Source organism: Melospiza georgiana, chromosome 7 (genome assembly GCF_028018845.1).
Source record: "Melospiza georgiana isolate bMelGeo1 chromosome 7, bMelGeo1.pri, whole genome shotgun sequence".
Classification (NCBI taxonomy): domain Eukaryota; kingdom Metazoa; phylum Chordata; class Aves; order Passeriformes; family Passerellidae; genus Melospiza; species Melospiza georgiana.
Genome location: NC_080436.1, coordinates 15,652,046 through 15,666,263, shown reverse-complemented (window position 1 = coordinate 15,666,263; position 14,218 = coordinate 15,652,046). Strand labels below are relative to the sequence as shown.

At 48.0% G+C, this 14,218-nt stretch overlaps 1 protein-coding gene across 4 annotated transcripts in view; it reads left to right on the top strand.

The window, feature by feature from the left end:
• Nucleotides 1-14,218, top strand: part of NRP2 (neuropilin 2) — an 88,597-nt gene that overhangs the window by 24,715 nt on the left and 49,664 nt on the right. For all 4 annotated transcript variants that reach the window (XM_058027654.1, XM_058027653.1, XM_058027656.1 and 1 more), the window contains exons 3-7: nucleotides 3,647-3,828; nucleotides 8,038-8,268; nucleotides 8,802-8,957; nucleotides 10,804-10,973; nucleotides 12,007-12,162. In XM_058027654.1, the coding sequence (XP_057883637.1) occupies nucleotides 3,647-3,828; nucleotides 8,038-8,268; nucleotides 8,802-8,957; nucleotides 10,804-10,973; nucleotides 12,007-12,162 (895 nt within the window). The remainder of the gene's footprint in view (nucleotides 1-3,646; nucleotides 3,829-8,037; nucleotides 8,269-8,801; nucleotides 8,958-10,803; nucleotides 10,974-12,006; nucleotides 12,163-14,218) is intronic.

Sequence of the window (14,218 nt, the reverse complement as noted above, 5' to 3'; positions counted from 1 at the left end):
TTTATAAAAGCTCTCTTAACATCAGCAAAGCACTTTCTACTAAAAAATCTGTAATAAAAATGCAGCAATATTTGTAAGCATTGTACATTTTTCATTTAATTCTGTTAAACAACTTCAAGAAGACCATCTAAGCCTTGTGTTTCCCTTTTCTCAGCCTCCATAGTCTGGGCAGTTAAAAGCACTTCATCATTGCCTCCCAGCCTCAAAAGTCCCTGGTGAAAAGCAGTTTGAGGTGGTTTCAAACCAACTCACTGGCATTGTCACTCAAGTGGCAGCTCAGAATATCTTGCCATTGTGCCATTGGAGGAGCAGCCAAGTGTGCTCACCTTCCCTGCAAAAGAAGAGTTGGTTAATCAATCCGTTATACCGTGGGTTACAGAGGTTGCACCCTGCCCTCACATGTTTATGCCTGGCTCGTTGGAGCAATGCCTAGGTGTGGAGAGGTGGCCATGAAATGTGCTGGAGGTGGCAGCTTTCCCAGTGGAGGTAATGCCAGAGAGGTCAGCCCACAAGAATGTTGGTGCATGTTGACTGAAACAACAGATTTGGTTATATGAGTGAAATGCAAATTGCTGGGCACTGTATGAGACAGTTTGAACACCACTGCAGCATAAATGTGTCCCACTCAGCTGTGCCCTAGGCCATAGTTATCTGAAAATGAAATGGTTAGAGTAGAAAGCATGGTTGGGTTTTCTTCCAATTTTTCTTCTTGTTTTTCACAAGGGAAGAAGAAAGTCTAGAAACCATATTTAAGCTTAACAGGAGCGAAGATTTGGCCAAACTGGATTGTAACTTGACCCAGAATGAGGAGAATGGAGTTTATCTGTTTGATGGAGGGCCAAGGCATGGACATGCCTAAAGCTCATGGATCCAAAACAATCTGTGGTGGGGATTAGCTGGCATTCTTGCTGAAGTTTGGAAGTTTAACAGTTTTGATTGGCTGTCTTTAGTGTTTCATTTTGAAAGCCTAAAGCTTAATTGCTGTGATGGAGAGGAAGTAGGGGCTCCTGCTCATCTGGGCTGGTGCTTTCTCCCAAGTGTAGTACTTCCCCAATTCACACTCTGTTTATATGACCCAAAGAAAAGGTTTTGCCTCATGCAGAGCAGAGGACTTGGGCCAAGATTTTTTTGACTAGGGAAGAAAATTCTTACACATTTCTATTAATTTTACATTTGGCAAAAAATTATTTCCTGACCTTCTCTTAAAGGGCTTTTTTCAGTTGTTTTTAACATTTGATTTATTCAGGATTAGCTCCAGTGTGAGAAAGCTAAGTTAGATGCTTGAATGAAGCCAAATAGGGCTTAATTTAAAGAGGCAAATATTTCCTGATGATTTACTTACTTGATTCATTCTTTTAATTTTCCATTTGCAGATTGCCCATGAGCAGATTGCAATATTTCCTAATTGTATGTATTACTGGAAGTCTGTCACCCATTCAATAAGCAAAAATTTCTTGGTCCAGAACCTGCTTCTGAAATTCCAGGCTCCTACAGAACTGGGTGGCTTGAGGAGCCATGTGGACAGCACTAGGATATCTGTTGTGCTGGCCACAGCAGAAGCTGTGATCATTGCAGTCAAGCAGCTGAAGCCATGTACTGTGTTGGCAAGGTACAACCCCACAAGGGCACAAACAGATGTGGTTCCCTGGGATGCAGCTAACCTCTGCCTGTGCATGAAAATGGCAGCTTCTACAGTCCACTCCATTAACTGTGTTTTGCCAACATTCACGTTTTTGCCAAATTAATTTTTTGCCACATACTCAAATTTCACTAGTAGCCAGTAGTTCTGCAGCACAGATGTGCACTTCAGATGTGGAAGGGCTGCAAGCATGCTGAAAGCAAGTAGTTATTTAGAGAACAAAATGTCCCCGCTGTTTGCTCAATACTACTTTAAACAAATAGACAAACAAGGAGGAAAAAGTTCTACTTAAAAGAAGCACTAACACTGCCTTCTATGTTCCTCCTCCCTGGAGAGATGGTAGGATGAAGCTCCACATGATGGATATTAGTGGGGTCACGCAGGGTGCTGCTGACTGGTGTCAGGGTAACAAGGGGTCATGGGGCGATAAGGGGCTAGGCCGAGCTGAGGAGAGAGCAGGGGGAGCAATCTTCATTTGCATTGCTGTGTGTCCACACACCAGCTAAGCCAAATGCTCTTCCTCTTCCAGTGCCACTTCTCAAGACCGCTTGGATTTCACCTTGGCCAAGCCAATTGAGTCTGTAATGAAGTTAAAGGCTGGGCAATTGCAGCTAGTTGAGTGCTCAGTCCAGCGTAGACAGGATTTTATCTGCAGGCATTTTGCTTCTGGCTCTCAGCCTGATTTAATCCCTGAAAGGAGTGAAACCAAAGCTGTCTGGGCCATCTTTCTTTGTGGAGGAGCACACTAAGTCCCTGTAAGTTTGTTTTGAGGCTGTTGCTCGCCGATATGTGCTTTGCAGAACGGGAGTGAGTCACATGAGGATCATTCTGTATCCAGCAAGCTACTTCTCCTTTCAACTCTCCATTCTCAAACAGAAGATCTTGTGACAAAGAAGAAAGGCAGATTCCTGGCAGCCTGGAAATGCTTTTTTCCTCCCTGGCCCCTTAAGAAGAGCTGTAGTATGTTTTTCAAACAGGTTGATACAAAGCAAATAAACAGTCCTAGAGAGATGGTCAGTTTCTGTAAATAGCAGCGTGCTGGCCACACAGGAGAGGGGCGGAGAGAACGTGGGTGTTAGAAAGCAGCTGAAGAACAAGATGTACACGTAAAAGCTGTTTGTTTCTTCACAGCACACAGAGCCTGATACTACTACCTTGCCTACTCATGGCCTAGAAAATATGGAGGGATCTGTGGCAGTTTCACCTTCCAGCCAAGCTTTGCAACAAGCTTTTGTCTCTGCAGCAGGAGGCAATTCTTCTAACCCTACGCATCCCTCCCCCAGACCAGTCAGACACCCAGGCCAGTAGGAACGTCTTCAAGTAGGGTTTAGCAAAGGCAGGTTGGTGTACAGGATCAGCAATAATGAGTATAGGTACCCAGCTCTTACACAAAACTTCTTATCCATGGAAAATCTTCATTAGCACTTAATAGAAGAGGATTAATATTAATGTCCAAGCGCTAAGTGAGTTTACTTGCCATGCTTCCTAAAGGACCAATGTGGTATCAGTGCACAAAAGAGCTACCTGCTCACATGGATTGAACACTCACAGTCTCACTTGGTACGTACTTGCCCAAATCCCACATGGATACTGGAATAAAGCAAGCTCTGCCAAACAGCACAATGGCACTCCAGAAGAAAGCTCAAGGGAGGAGAGCAGCCTCAGGAGAGTTGTGTCTGAGCTTCTCCCATGTCAAAGGAGTTTTGTGGAAGTGGAGGTAATGCGTGTTCTAAATTTTGCATGTTGGCTGTGAAGGTGAGCGGATGTATGTACAACAAATTAATGACGTGAATGACAGCAGAGGAAAGGACCTAAATGTAGTCAGACAAAAGAGAAAAAGTGTTTTGGGGTCTGTGGTGTGGTGTGCTGTGAATAAGAGTCCCAGGTACCTGTCTGGAAGACGTTCTGTGAAATATGCAGATACTGAGAGTGGTTTCTGTTTGTGCCTGGCATCCTGAAGCATGTCCCTGACAGATGGTTTCCCTGCCATTTCACCTGCCTCCGCAGGTACGACTACATCGAGATCCGCGATGGGGACAGCGAGGCGGCAGACCTGCTGGGCAAGCACTGTGGGAACATTGCACCTCCTACCATCATCTCTTCTGGCCCCTCTCTCTATATCAAGTTCACTTCAGACTACGCACGGCAAGGTGCCGGCTTCTCTCTGCGCTATGAGATCTACAAGACAGGTGAGTGTCTGAGTCAGTGCCTGTCTCCCAAGCTGTTTGACACAATTATCTTTGTCTGGAGATGCCTTTGACCACCTTTTCAATGTGATTTCTAGCATATTTTCCAGAGATAAAGGACTTTTTTCTTTTAAGTGAAGCAAGTCTGTGCAGCACATTTCCAAGAAGGTAATGTTAGTGGCACATGACAGTGAATTTTTGGATCACAGGGTGCAATTAAAGCAGGGTTCCTCCTTAAATACTCTCTTATATTCAAGGACTAGAAACATATATCTTTACTCTCTGGCATGTGTGGAGCTTGTTAGGGCTAAAAGGGGATTGTCCCTCTGTTAGAAGTGCATGGAGCTCCCCCTCCTGTGGAGCTGTGATTCAAGATTGATCAGTGATGCTGTGTTTTCTCTCCACGGATGTGGGGTTTGTAACTGGGGAGCTCTAGTCTTCAAGTGATTGCTGTCAGCAATGCTGTCAAAGTCTGAGGCAGCATCCTTCCAGGCTGATATAAGACAAAGTGTTCATAATTCTATTTAATACTTAAATTACTATAGAGGAAAGAAAAATCTGCTCAAAGCCCTTTTAGTAGTCTCTCTGTCTAAATATTTGCCAGAATTTTGTGCCTGGGAAGAAAGGCTTGAAAAAATAGCCTCTGCTCTGTGTGCATGTGAGAGAGGTGTGCCTGCATGCTGAGGGATCAGGAGAGTGTTTTGTGTGGGCACACAGGCACCTGCCATGTGCCCACATTCCTTTGGTGATGTGTTAGAAGACAACACACGTGGCTTTCAGTCATTGCATCCAGCACCAAAAAAAAGATGTCTGTGCCATGGGAAGAACCAAAAAGGAGCACAAGGTAGCTGGTCCAGCATCTCTAAAGAAAAGATGGGGAGCACAGGCAGCAGTGCCCAGGGACCCTGGGCCAGCTGTGCAGCAGGCAGAGTTGCACAGACAGCCCACAGCCTGGCTGGAGGTAGATGTGAATGTTGAGACTTTGCTGCAAGAGAATGAAACTCCCTAAATTCATTGTGAATCAATGAGGACAGGACTTGTGTGAAGGTTCAGATGGCTGAGGAAAGTGCTGTTGCTGGTGGTTGCCTGGACTGCATAACTGGCCATTGAGATGCTGAGCAGCCAGCTCACCACCACTGTTAGTTTATGGTTAGGATGCAGATTAGTCCTGAAAGTTTAGTGATTCAGCCAGACATTGCGGTTTGCTAAGGCCAGTTGCCATCAATAAAGATGGCAAAGAATACAGGTGAGAAGACCCACCTCAGCCCCCCTGCCTCTCTCACCCTGCTCACACCTCCTGTGAGCCCAGCAGGCTTGCTGGGTTGTGCCTGACCTCACACTCCATCCATGCCCTGACTCAGAGCACAAAGCACTGTGGGCTGATCCAGCTGGCTGAGGTGGCCTGGCCATGCAGTGGGAAGGGATGGCAGACAGGAACCCTGTCGGTCTGGCTGGGAGCCAGTAAGGGACCAAATCTGTGAGGACAGGAGAAGTTGTTACTGGGAGGCAGAGGAATCAAGAGCTGATCTGGAGGAGAGCAGGTATTGGATGGAGACTGGAGCTGAAGTGGTGCTGGCTCATTTTGCCACCCCCACCCCTGCAGGCAGCCATCCTCTCCAGATACAGCCACACTTTCTTACAGCCACAGCCCACGAAAACAAGCCTGGCAAGGCAGGTTCTGGCACAGGAGTGTGGGTGAGCCCGTGATCCGGGAGCACTCCCAGCCCACATCTGCCCGACCCCAGACCCTGCCAGGGCTCCAGAGAGGGCCGTGGGCAGTGCTGGCTGCAGCGCTCCTGCAGTACAAGCAAACCCTGCCTTTTGTTGGCAGGCAGGCAGGCACGGGCCAAGTTTCCATCTGAGCTGTCAGGGTAACCAGCAAGGGTGTCACCAGCTTTAAAGGTCATCGGATCGTCATTGTCCACATCAGTAAAAGCAGCAGTGGCTGCAGATTCCTTCTGTCTTAAAGGTGACCTAAAAAAACAACTCTTTTCAATGGAGCATTTCTTTCCCCACCTTGTGCTAAATTTCCCTTATCACAGTGTGAGAGGGAAGCAATCTGCATACAAACAACCACATACCAGTCTTTGAATGCCCTGATGGGTATCAGCCAGCAGTCTGTGGGCTGACAAGAGCTGCCCGCCCCGGCTGGTCCAGCCTCCCTGCTGCTCCCTTTGTGAGTTAGTTTCTCAGGGCCGGCCTGAGCTCTCCAGCGCTGTCTCCTCTCAGGCTGGCCTGTGCTGCAGAAGTCAGCATGACTCCCGTTGATTATCTGCAGCTTCCTTATAAAAAGCTGATCATTGTGTTTGCTGCTATTAGCCAAAATGTAGACAAAGATGCCGAATGTGATAAGAACGCCACGGGAGGAAACTGTTGTCTAATGTGGTCTTGCCTGTTGCTAGAGGACAGTCCCTGACTCTGGGATTAGCCCTTCATTTTCCCGTGAGCTCAGAGCTTGTGTTATTTTCACTATTTATCTGTTAGTCTTTCAGGTTGTTTGGTTGTTTGGAACGAAGTACACCCCTATCCCTGCTCATGGCATTATGCTGTGATTTGTGTTGGCTTTTTTTTTTTTTTTTTTTTTTGTGTCTGCATTTTACCCCACAGGTTCACACCAGAAAAGCTGAAAAGCTGGCTGGTTCATTAGGTAGTCAATTAAGAGCCTCTCCTGAGTAGCTCTCCAGCCAGGCACTGCATAATGCAGTGCAAGATCCTGCTATTACTGCAGGCTGCTGGCCTGACTCTGTAGGTTAATGCTGAATTGAATAACAAGTCTGCCATTAGTCCTGGGAAGACTGGTGCTGCCTGGGAGAGCTGGAGCAAGAGGGTTTGTAGAGGAGAAGGAGAGTGTCCCAGTGAAAGTGAAGCAGAGGCCTTTGTGAATGCTAGTGCCAGGTTGCAGCAGTGGCCAGCAGCCTCTCTGACACCCCCTTTCTCCTCTGATAGCTCCAGGCTGCAGATTTCTGTTGCCTATTGTCCTGGCAAGGCTTTCAAAGTCACCGTGGTATGAATATGACACAAATTCCCCCTTCCCCAAGCAGCCCGAGGCACCTTGGCTGTATGAGAGGGGGCACCGAGCTGGCCCGGCTGCAGCCGAGGCCAGTGCTGAGGTCAGCAATAAATAAGAGGCAACATTGTCTGTCCTCCCCACCACGCAAAGGTCTTCCTTAAGGATAGAAATAACTTGCATTTCTGGTGTGGATGGCTCATTCTGTGAAAAAGAGGGCTCTGTTCCTGCTCTCAGCAGAGACCCCCCTGCCATGGCCTCTGTTATCCCCACTATTAATGTGGCCACGTTGTGGAGACGTATGCTGGAGCTGGCCCCTGTCCCTTGTGTGGGTCTTTGGGGCAGGAGTGGGGGCTGCAGGCTAACTGTGCACTTCCCAAGGGTTTGCAGCAAACAGTGGAGACATTGGCACCCTCCCACAGGCCCTCACGCTGTGTAAATATTTGTGCTTACGGATTTTCCCAAGAGGAAACTGAGGCACACATATCTGTGCTGGAAGGCTGGAGTTTGCAGGAGACTGGCCCATGGGAACAGCCTTTCCAAAATGAGTACATCCCAATACTCCTCTCTGCCCTATCCCAGGCAGCTCCTTCCCCAAATGGGGCTCCTCCACCAGGCCTGGGGTCGCTGTGGCACCTTTGCCTGCATGGCTACAAGTAGCAGCTGTGTCATGACTGCTGTGGATGGAGGCTCCCTGTGTGCCAGCCAGCCTCTCTGCAGGCTCTGGAGCAGCACACAGGTCTGCCAGGTCAGTTTGGGGGTGGGTTACAGTGGAAAGTGCCAGCTGAGGAAGACAGGCCAACTTGGTGTGGCCTCCCTGTCCACCACCCCGGGTGTGAGGGACATGGCATGATGCTGGCCTGCCAAATCACAGCAATGGCTTTGGATAGGATCACTCTTCTAGTCCTGGTTTTGAGGTAATTTTCAGGAGGATCAGCAGTGGTTTACAGATTATGTCTGCAAAGCTAAGGGATTTTGAACCATGTTGTCCACTACAGTACCTCATGGACCTTATCTTTCCACCTGTGGAAAGCTTTGAAAATCACCTTCTCACTTCTTGCAGTAATTCCCACAGTTCTTGAGCTGCAGGACATTTCCAGAAGTGAATACACAACCCTAAACTCAGAATGGGGTTTTCACAGTGCCAAGTTGTTGGCATTAAGCTTCGTTGTTGCTAAGGCTCTGGGTTTTTCCTGCTGCTACAGGCTCCGAGGACTGCTCCAGAAACTTCACTGCCTCCAACGGCACTATTGAGTCTCCAGGTTTCCCTGACAAGTATCCACACAACCTGGACTGCATCTTCACCATCATAGCCAAGCCAAAGACAGAAATACTCCTCCACTTTCTGCTTTTTGACCTCGAGCATGACCCACTGCAGTCGGGGGAAGGAGACTGCAAGTATGACTGGCTAGACATCTGGGATGGCATCCCTCAGGGTAAGCCACGGGGTGCTGCACTGCTTTCCTTGGCCCTTCCTGGTGTCACAAAGCTCCAAAACTGTGCAGTATGTCTGAACACCAAGGGTGCCTAACCTCAGAGATGGCTGCAGCCTGCAACCTGCCTTTAGGGCACACCATGGCCAGCTTGGGGACAGTGTGCCTGCTGAAGGCTGCCTTCATTAAACCACAAACTACTGCTCTGTTGTAACCACTGATCTGAAAAGCCCCATGGGACACTCCAAACACCAGCAGATCTCCCTCAGGGAAGGGCAGTGGGTTCATGCAATGATGGGAGGATTTCCCTACCTTATAGCAAAACCGAGAAACAGAGCATTTTGGAGCATTTCCCAGCAATTGCAGAGCAATGCCTGCTGCAGTGGATATTTCTGCACTGCATGGCACCAGGCCAATAGATATAAAAAATAGCCCATCTCTGAAGCCTATCTTTTTCATCCTGATCAGCAATGAGCTGGTGACCCAGGAGGCCAGCAGAAAAGCAGGCATTACCTTTGCTGCTCTTTCTTTTGCAGTTGGCCCCTTGATAGGCAGGTACTGTGGCGTTAATATGCCATCGGACATCCGCTCGACCACCGGCGTCCTCTCTCTCACCTTCCACACGGACCTGGCAGTGGCCAAGGATGGTTTCTCTGCTCAGTACTACTTGATCCACCAGGAAGTCCCAGAAAGTAAGTTGGAAATGTGTGTGTAAGACTTAGTTGTGTCCCCTGTGTTTCCCATCTTTCATTTGGCATATGTGAGAGTAAAGCAGGCTCTCCACCAGCAGTGCAGACAGCAGTTTCACTTAGGTCTCTTCTCTATTTTGATAGAAGTAAGATTTCAAGGAAGAATTTAACTTTCTGACCTTTTCTTGACTTTTCACTTGCTTGTGAAGTCTTCTTAATACCTTTTGGGTTAGCATCCTTCATGTATGTACGGAGCCCAAAAGATTTAGGGAAAGACTTCAGCCCAGCAGGTGCAGCAGATTCATTAAAGCATGGGGAAAAATATGCGCTCTCTCTCTCTCTCTCTAGTTTTCCAGAAATTCACAGTCCCAAACCACAAATTGGAATTTCTTGGCTGTCTAATTAAAGATTGCTTAAAGCTCCAAGAATTTCAAGCCAAATTTTGCTTTATAACCCTTAATAAGGGAGGTAAATTGATATGGAGTGAGGAAATAAGTTGTGTGTTTTGAGAATGAAGAGCATTTTGATTTTTTATGATAATGCAGGCAAGGAAAGATTCCATTTGTTTTCCCATGATATTTTTGTCTCAGAACTACTGTTCTTGACGTCTGTTCACAGTGAACCTCTGATACAACAGAAGAAGCCTTCAGGACAACCCTCAGTCCCAGAGAAAGACAGGGAGTCCCTGAACTGCCGCTGAAAGCCTGTGATAGAGAGCAGGGTAGAGTAGGGGTTGTGCAGCACCAGGGCAGCAGGGTTACAATCTCTTACTCTATGATTGAGTAAGGATTGTTCTGCTGAGGCTGTGAGAGTTACAGATAAGCATGAGCTCTTCACCATTACCTATTGCCACACTCCGTTGATCTGTTCCTTAATCCCTTTTCTGATCTGGATTTGTAAATAAAATATTGAACACAAAGCTTGAGAAATCAAGCACCAGAGCCTTTGTGAAAGTGCCAGACCTGTTTCGCTTTATGGTGGTGTAAAATGAAAGTTTAGTAATAGCACTGACATCCTAACTTGGCCCATCATTTCCATCCAAGGCTGATTTGACCACATTAAAAAACACAGGCAGTTTGGTGGAGCCCTGTTGGTTTACAGCAGAAGCATGCTTGGACCCATGCAGTATTTTCTATCACTGTTTTCTTTGGTATTGTTTTTACAGGACAGCTGCTATAAAATAGATGAGCTGTGCCATAAAGATGAGCTAATTTTGACTTCTAAAGCCTTAGAAGTGAGGAGATCCAAACAAAAGCATAGCAGTGTCTTTCATAATCTTGTCTGGTTAATCCCTATGGGCCTGATACCACATACAGTGCATGCAGATAGACACAGACACAAACACACCTGCATCCCTGCTCTCACATGCTCGCAAAACCTTTAGAGATGCCCATTCCAATCCTTGATGTTCCTGCTGGCAACAGTAAGCACCCTCCTAATGTGTCTGTCTGTATTCCTTGCTTTGTCAGTGCTTACATTTCACCTACAGCCTTCAAAATAGGAGCTTTGTGGCAAGGGTACTTGGAACATCTTGGTGGAGATGGAGGGAGGCAAGGGACATAATTGTGTCAAAACTGAACAAAGGTGAAGAAGATGGAGAAAGGGACAAAGATCCAGACTGTATTAGTGTTCAGAGGGCCATGCAAACACAAAGCTGCCCTATCTATAATTTTTCAGTGCCATCTGTGAACACACACAACCTGCAAGATGGTGCAGATCTGTTCATCTTCCCAGACAGGCAGCTTTGCTCAGGGTTAGCTGGAGAGATTAGTTCAGGGCTGCCTTTCACTCGGGGATAAAGTACTGAGAGTGTAAACCAATCTCTTGTGTATGTGTGTGTCTGCTCTAGACTTTCAGTGCAATGTGCCTCTGGGGATGGAGTCTGGCAGGATCTCCAACATGCAGATCAGTGCCTCCTCCACCTACTCGGATGGGCGATGGACCCCTCAGCAGAGCCGGCTCAACAGTGATGACAACGGCTGGACCCCCAATGTAGACAGCAACAAAGAGTACCTCCAGGTACCTTTCCAGCCCCCTCGCCTCTTCCCCCACCAAATGGAGTGTCACGCTCCTAAACTGACCCGTGACCATAAGGGCTGTTGAATTTTTTATTGCCTCTGGCTCACGGGGAGCAAGCAGCAGGGGAGCTGCAGTGCCTGGTGAAATGCGGCAGGCTGGCTCTCCCATTAGCTTGCCTGCACAAGGACTGACTCCATCCGCTGTCTCTCTCCCAGCCCCTCCTTTCTGCCCAAACCTTGATGGACTTTCCATCAGTCTGACAGAGACTGAGAGACCCCTGCCACTTACAAGGGCCACTGACTCCACCACTGGCCTGAGGACCAAAGTCTCCAGGGGGTGAATAGAAAAACAACTAGAATAATGTTTATCTCATCAGCGATGCAGGGAGCGTGAGCAGGCTGATGTCAGGCGGGGGGCTGACAGAGCAAAGGCTTTCCCTGGGAGCTGGTTAGAGCCACAGTGTGTCCACACACAGCTTCTGGCTGTGTCACATCGCCAGGAGACACTGCTTGCTAAAGGGCACTACGAGCAGGAGGTGCTGAATGTCATTGCCTCTAGCAGACGTCTCATTCTTCATTCATGGCAGGGCTACTAAGCCAGCTCTGCTGACCTTTCTCAACCCATGTTGTAAAACAAACAGGAAAAAAAACCAGCAGGGCAAAACCAAGAGCTGCAGCACTTGCTAATTGGATATTATGCGTTTATTTTCATGGAAAAAGTCAGTCTCTGTCCTGCTTTAATGGATGTGCGCTTCTGTGCAGATCCTATTGCTTGGTCTGAGGCAGGAAGAAGGCTTTGTGATGGTCCCATATAAACAGACATCAAGATCCTTAGCTACTCTTGTCCCAGGGTTCTATCCTGCTGAAGTCAGCCCTGGCAAGGGTTGTGGATGTTGAACTGTGCACCCACAGAGAGTGAGACAGGCTGAATTTGCACTTTTAATTTTTCAGAGACAGAGAGAGGAACTAATTAGCCACTCTGGACTCTCAGGTGATCACCAGTCTCTTTCTTGTCCCTTTTTCCCCCTGGCAAGGTGGACCTCCAATTCCTGACTGTGCTCACAGCCATTGCCACACAGGGTGCCATCTCAAGAGAAACCCAGAAGGGCTACTATGTGCGTACCTACAAGCTGGAGGTCAGCACCAATGGGGAGGACTGGATGATGTACAGACACGGGAAAAATCACAAGGTAATGTCCTTTTTGTCTCTTCTTCCTGCACCTTGGTGAGTCTTGCAGCCAACAAGAGGGAAGAGAACAGAGATTTTGCAGGCCCAGAGGGTTTAATCTGTGAGGGACCCTTTTTCTGATGATGGCTAAAAGACTGATGATGCTCTGAGCAGAAATAGTCCTTTCTCCTCTGCACAGCAATGAGGAAACACTATTCCTTGGAAAACCTGGCTGCTGCTGCATATTTCGTGGTGGTGAGAGTATGTTCTTTGACTGCAAATGAAGGAGAAAATGTTTTCACAGCCTGTGTTTTGCCATATAAGATTCATTGAGCTTTTGTGGTCGTAGACCCGTCTGCATGCTGGGTTAACAATCACAAAACCACATGAAACTGTAGTTCAGGAGTTACTGAGGCCTGGAAATGAAAGGGCACAAATCCTAAGAGGCAATTGCACCATCCCAGAGAACAAAATGAGCAATAAATAATGAGAAACAATTCAGGCTGCCAGAGCTGTAAGATCTGCGCTAAGCAGGCATGGTCAGAATGGGTGCATTGAGCCCTGGGAGCTGTGCATGCTCTTGCTGTGTTTCTGGGACACCCACAGAGGTGGGAGCAAGGAGGAAGGAGGGTAAATATGAGTGTTCATCTGTTTCACACCATATGGATGCTGGTGTGTGGCCAGGAAAGATAAACTTGGAGTGGTCTGCATGGGAAGTATATGGAGAGGAGGGTTAAGGTAGCCATGGTGCCAGGCTGGCTTTTCTGTCTATTGCTTTGGTCATGTGGTTGTTCCTCGGTTAAGGGTGCCTCAAGAAAGTGCTTCTCTGCTCTTCTGTGGCACCCTCCAGCACTGCTGCTGTGTTCAGGTGCTCCCTGCTGATGTGCCATAGTGTGTCTGTGTGAACTCTGGCTGGGTCCCACACACCTCCCCCCACACACATGTCCCAGTCATTTTTGATTGCTCAGCACTTCTATTAAATTAGCTGTCCCTTCCCTTTGCTGGCACGAAATGCAGTAGCCTGCCTTGTCCAGGATTCATCCAGACATTTCCTTCCCTTCCGGGCTTGTGCGATTTCCCCTTCCCCACAAGTGTGTCTTAGGTTCAAATTCCCTCTGCTTCCCAGAATGAGTCCTCACTGTGAAGGGGTACCTATCAGGGTCTCATACCTGCAATATTTGGAGTATTTAAGCTCCTCATGTGCCAGTGGGGGAGTGTTATTCCTATTTTAGAAGCAGGGAAATGGAGGCACAGGGCAGTCCGGCCTCACACAGGGGAGTCCTCAGCTGGGCTCCCCCAGACCCCGAGTGTGCTGGCTCCAGGACAGTAGCTCATGGCAGAGATCATGTACAGCCCTGACACGGTGCCCATGCAGTGGTGTGGAGCCTCTGTGCTCTCCCAGGACCCACTGGTCACACCAGACCTTTCTGTGAACCGAGGCCATCTCTCCTCACCCCAGGCGAGTTTGGGGTCTCATTGGGACCTTTTCTGTAAGCTGAGTCAGGCAGGACATACTCATCATGCTGGACAGAGAGATGAGCTATATACACAGCTCAGTGTTCCAAATAACCATGGGCAATAAATTTGCCTTTTAAAGTCTTAGCTGGAGCAGAAATCGGGCCTGGAGGGTAGTTTTAGTTGCAGAGGAGAATAAATATCCCATTTTTGCAGTCCTGGGTGTTGGACGCTGCATCCTCAGCCAGGGTGGAGCAGGACAGCATGTCCGGTTTCAGTGCTGCTCAGCCAATTTACATTGCTCCAGCAAGACCCTAAAGCCTGGCTGGTGTCAATCCAAAACAATCTTACAACCATCTGAATTGTCACCATTTCAGGACTTGGCCCTTGATTTCTGTCAGCTTTTTTCTACTGTTTCCTCTTTTCATTAAAAAAGTGGAAAAAATCAAACATCTTCTTTTTTACTCCTCTGTTCCAGTATCTATTCATTCCCACATTCTGGCCTTCATGTAGCAGACACCTCCCAAGGCTGGAGGATAAGTAATTGCTTTTTGGTGGCTCGCCTACCCCTTGCATCCGGGTGACTGCTTTCCTGCCCTGCCAAACAACTGGCTGCCAGCTGC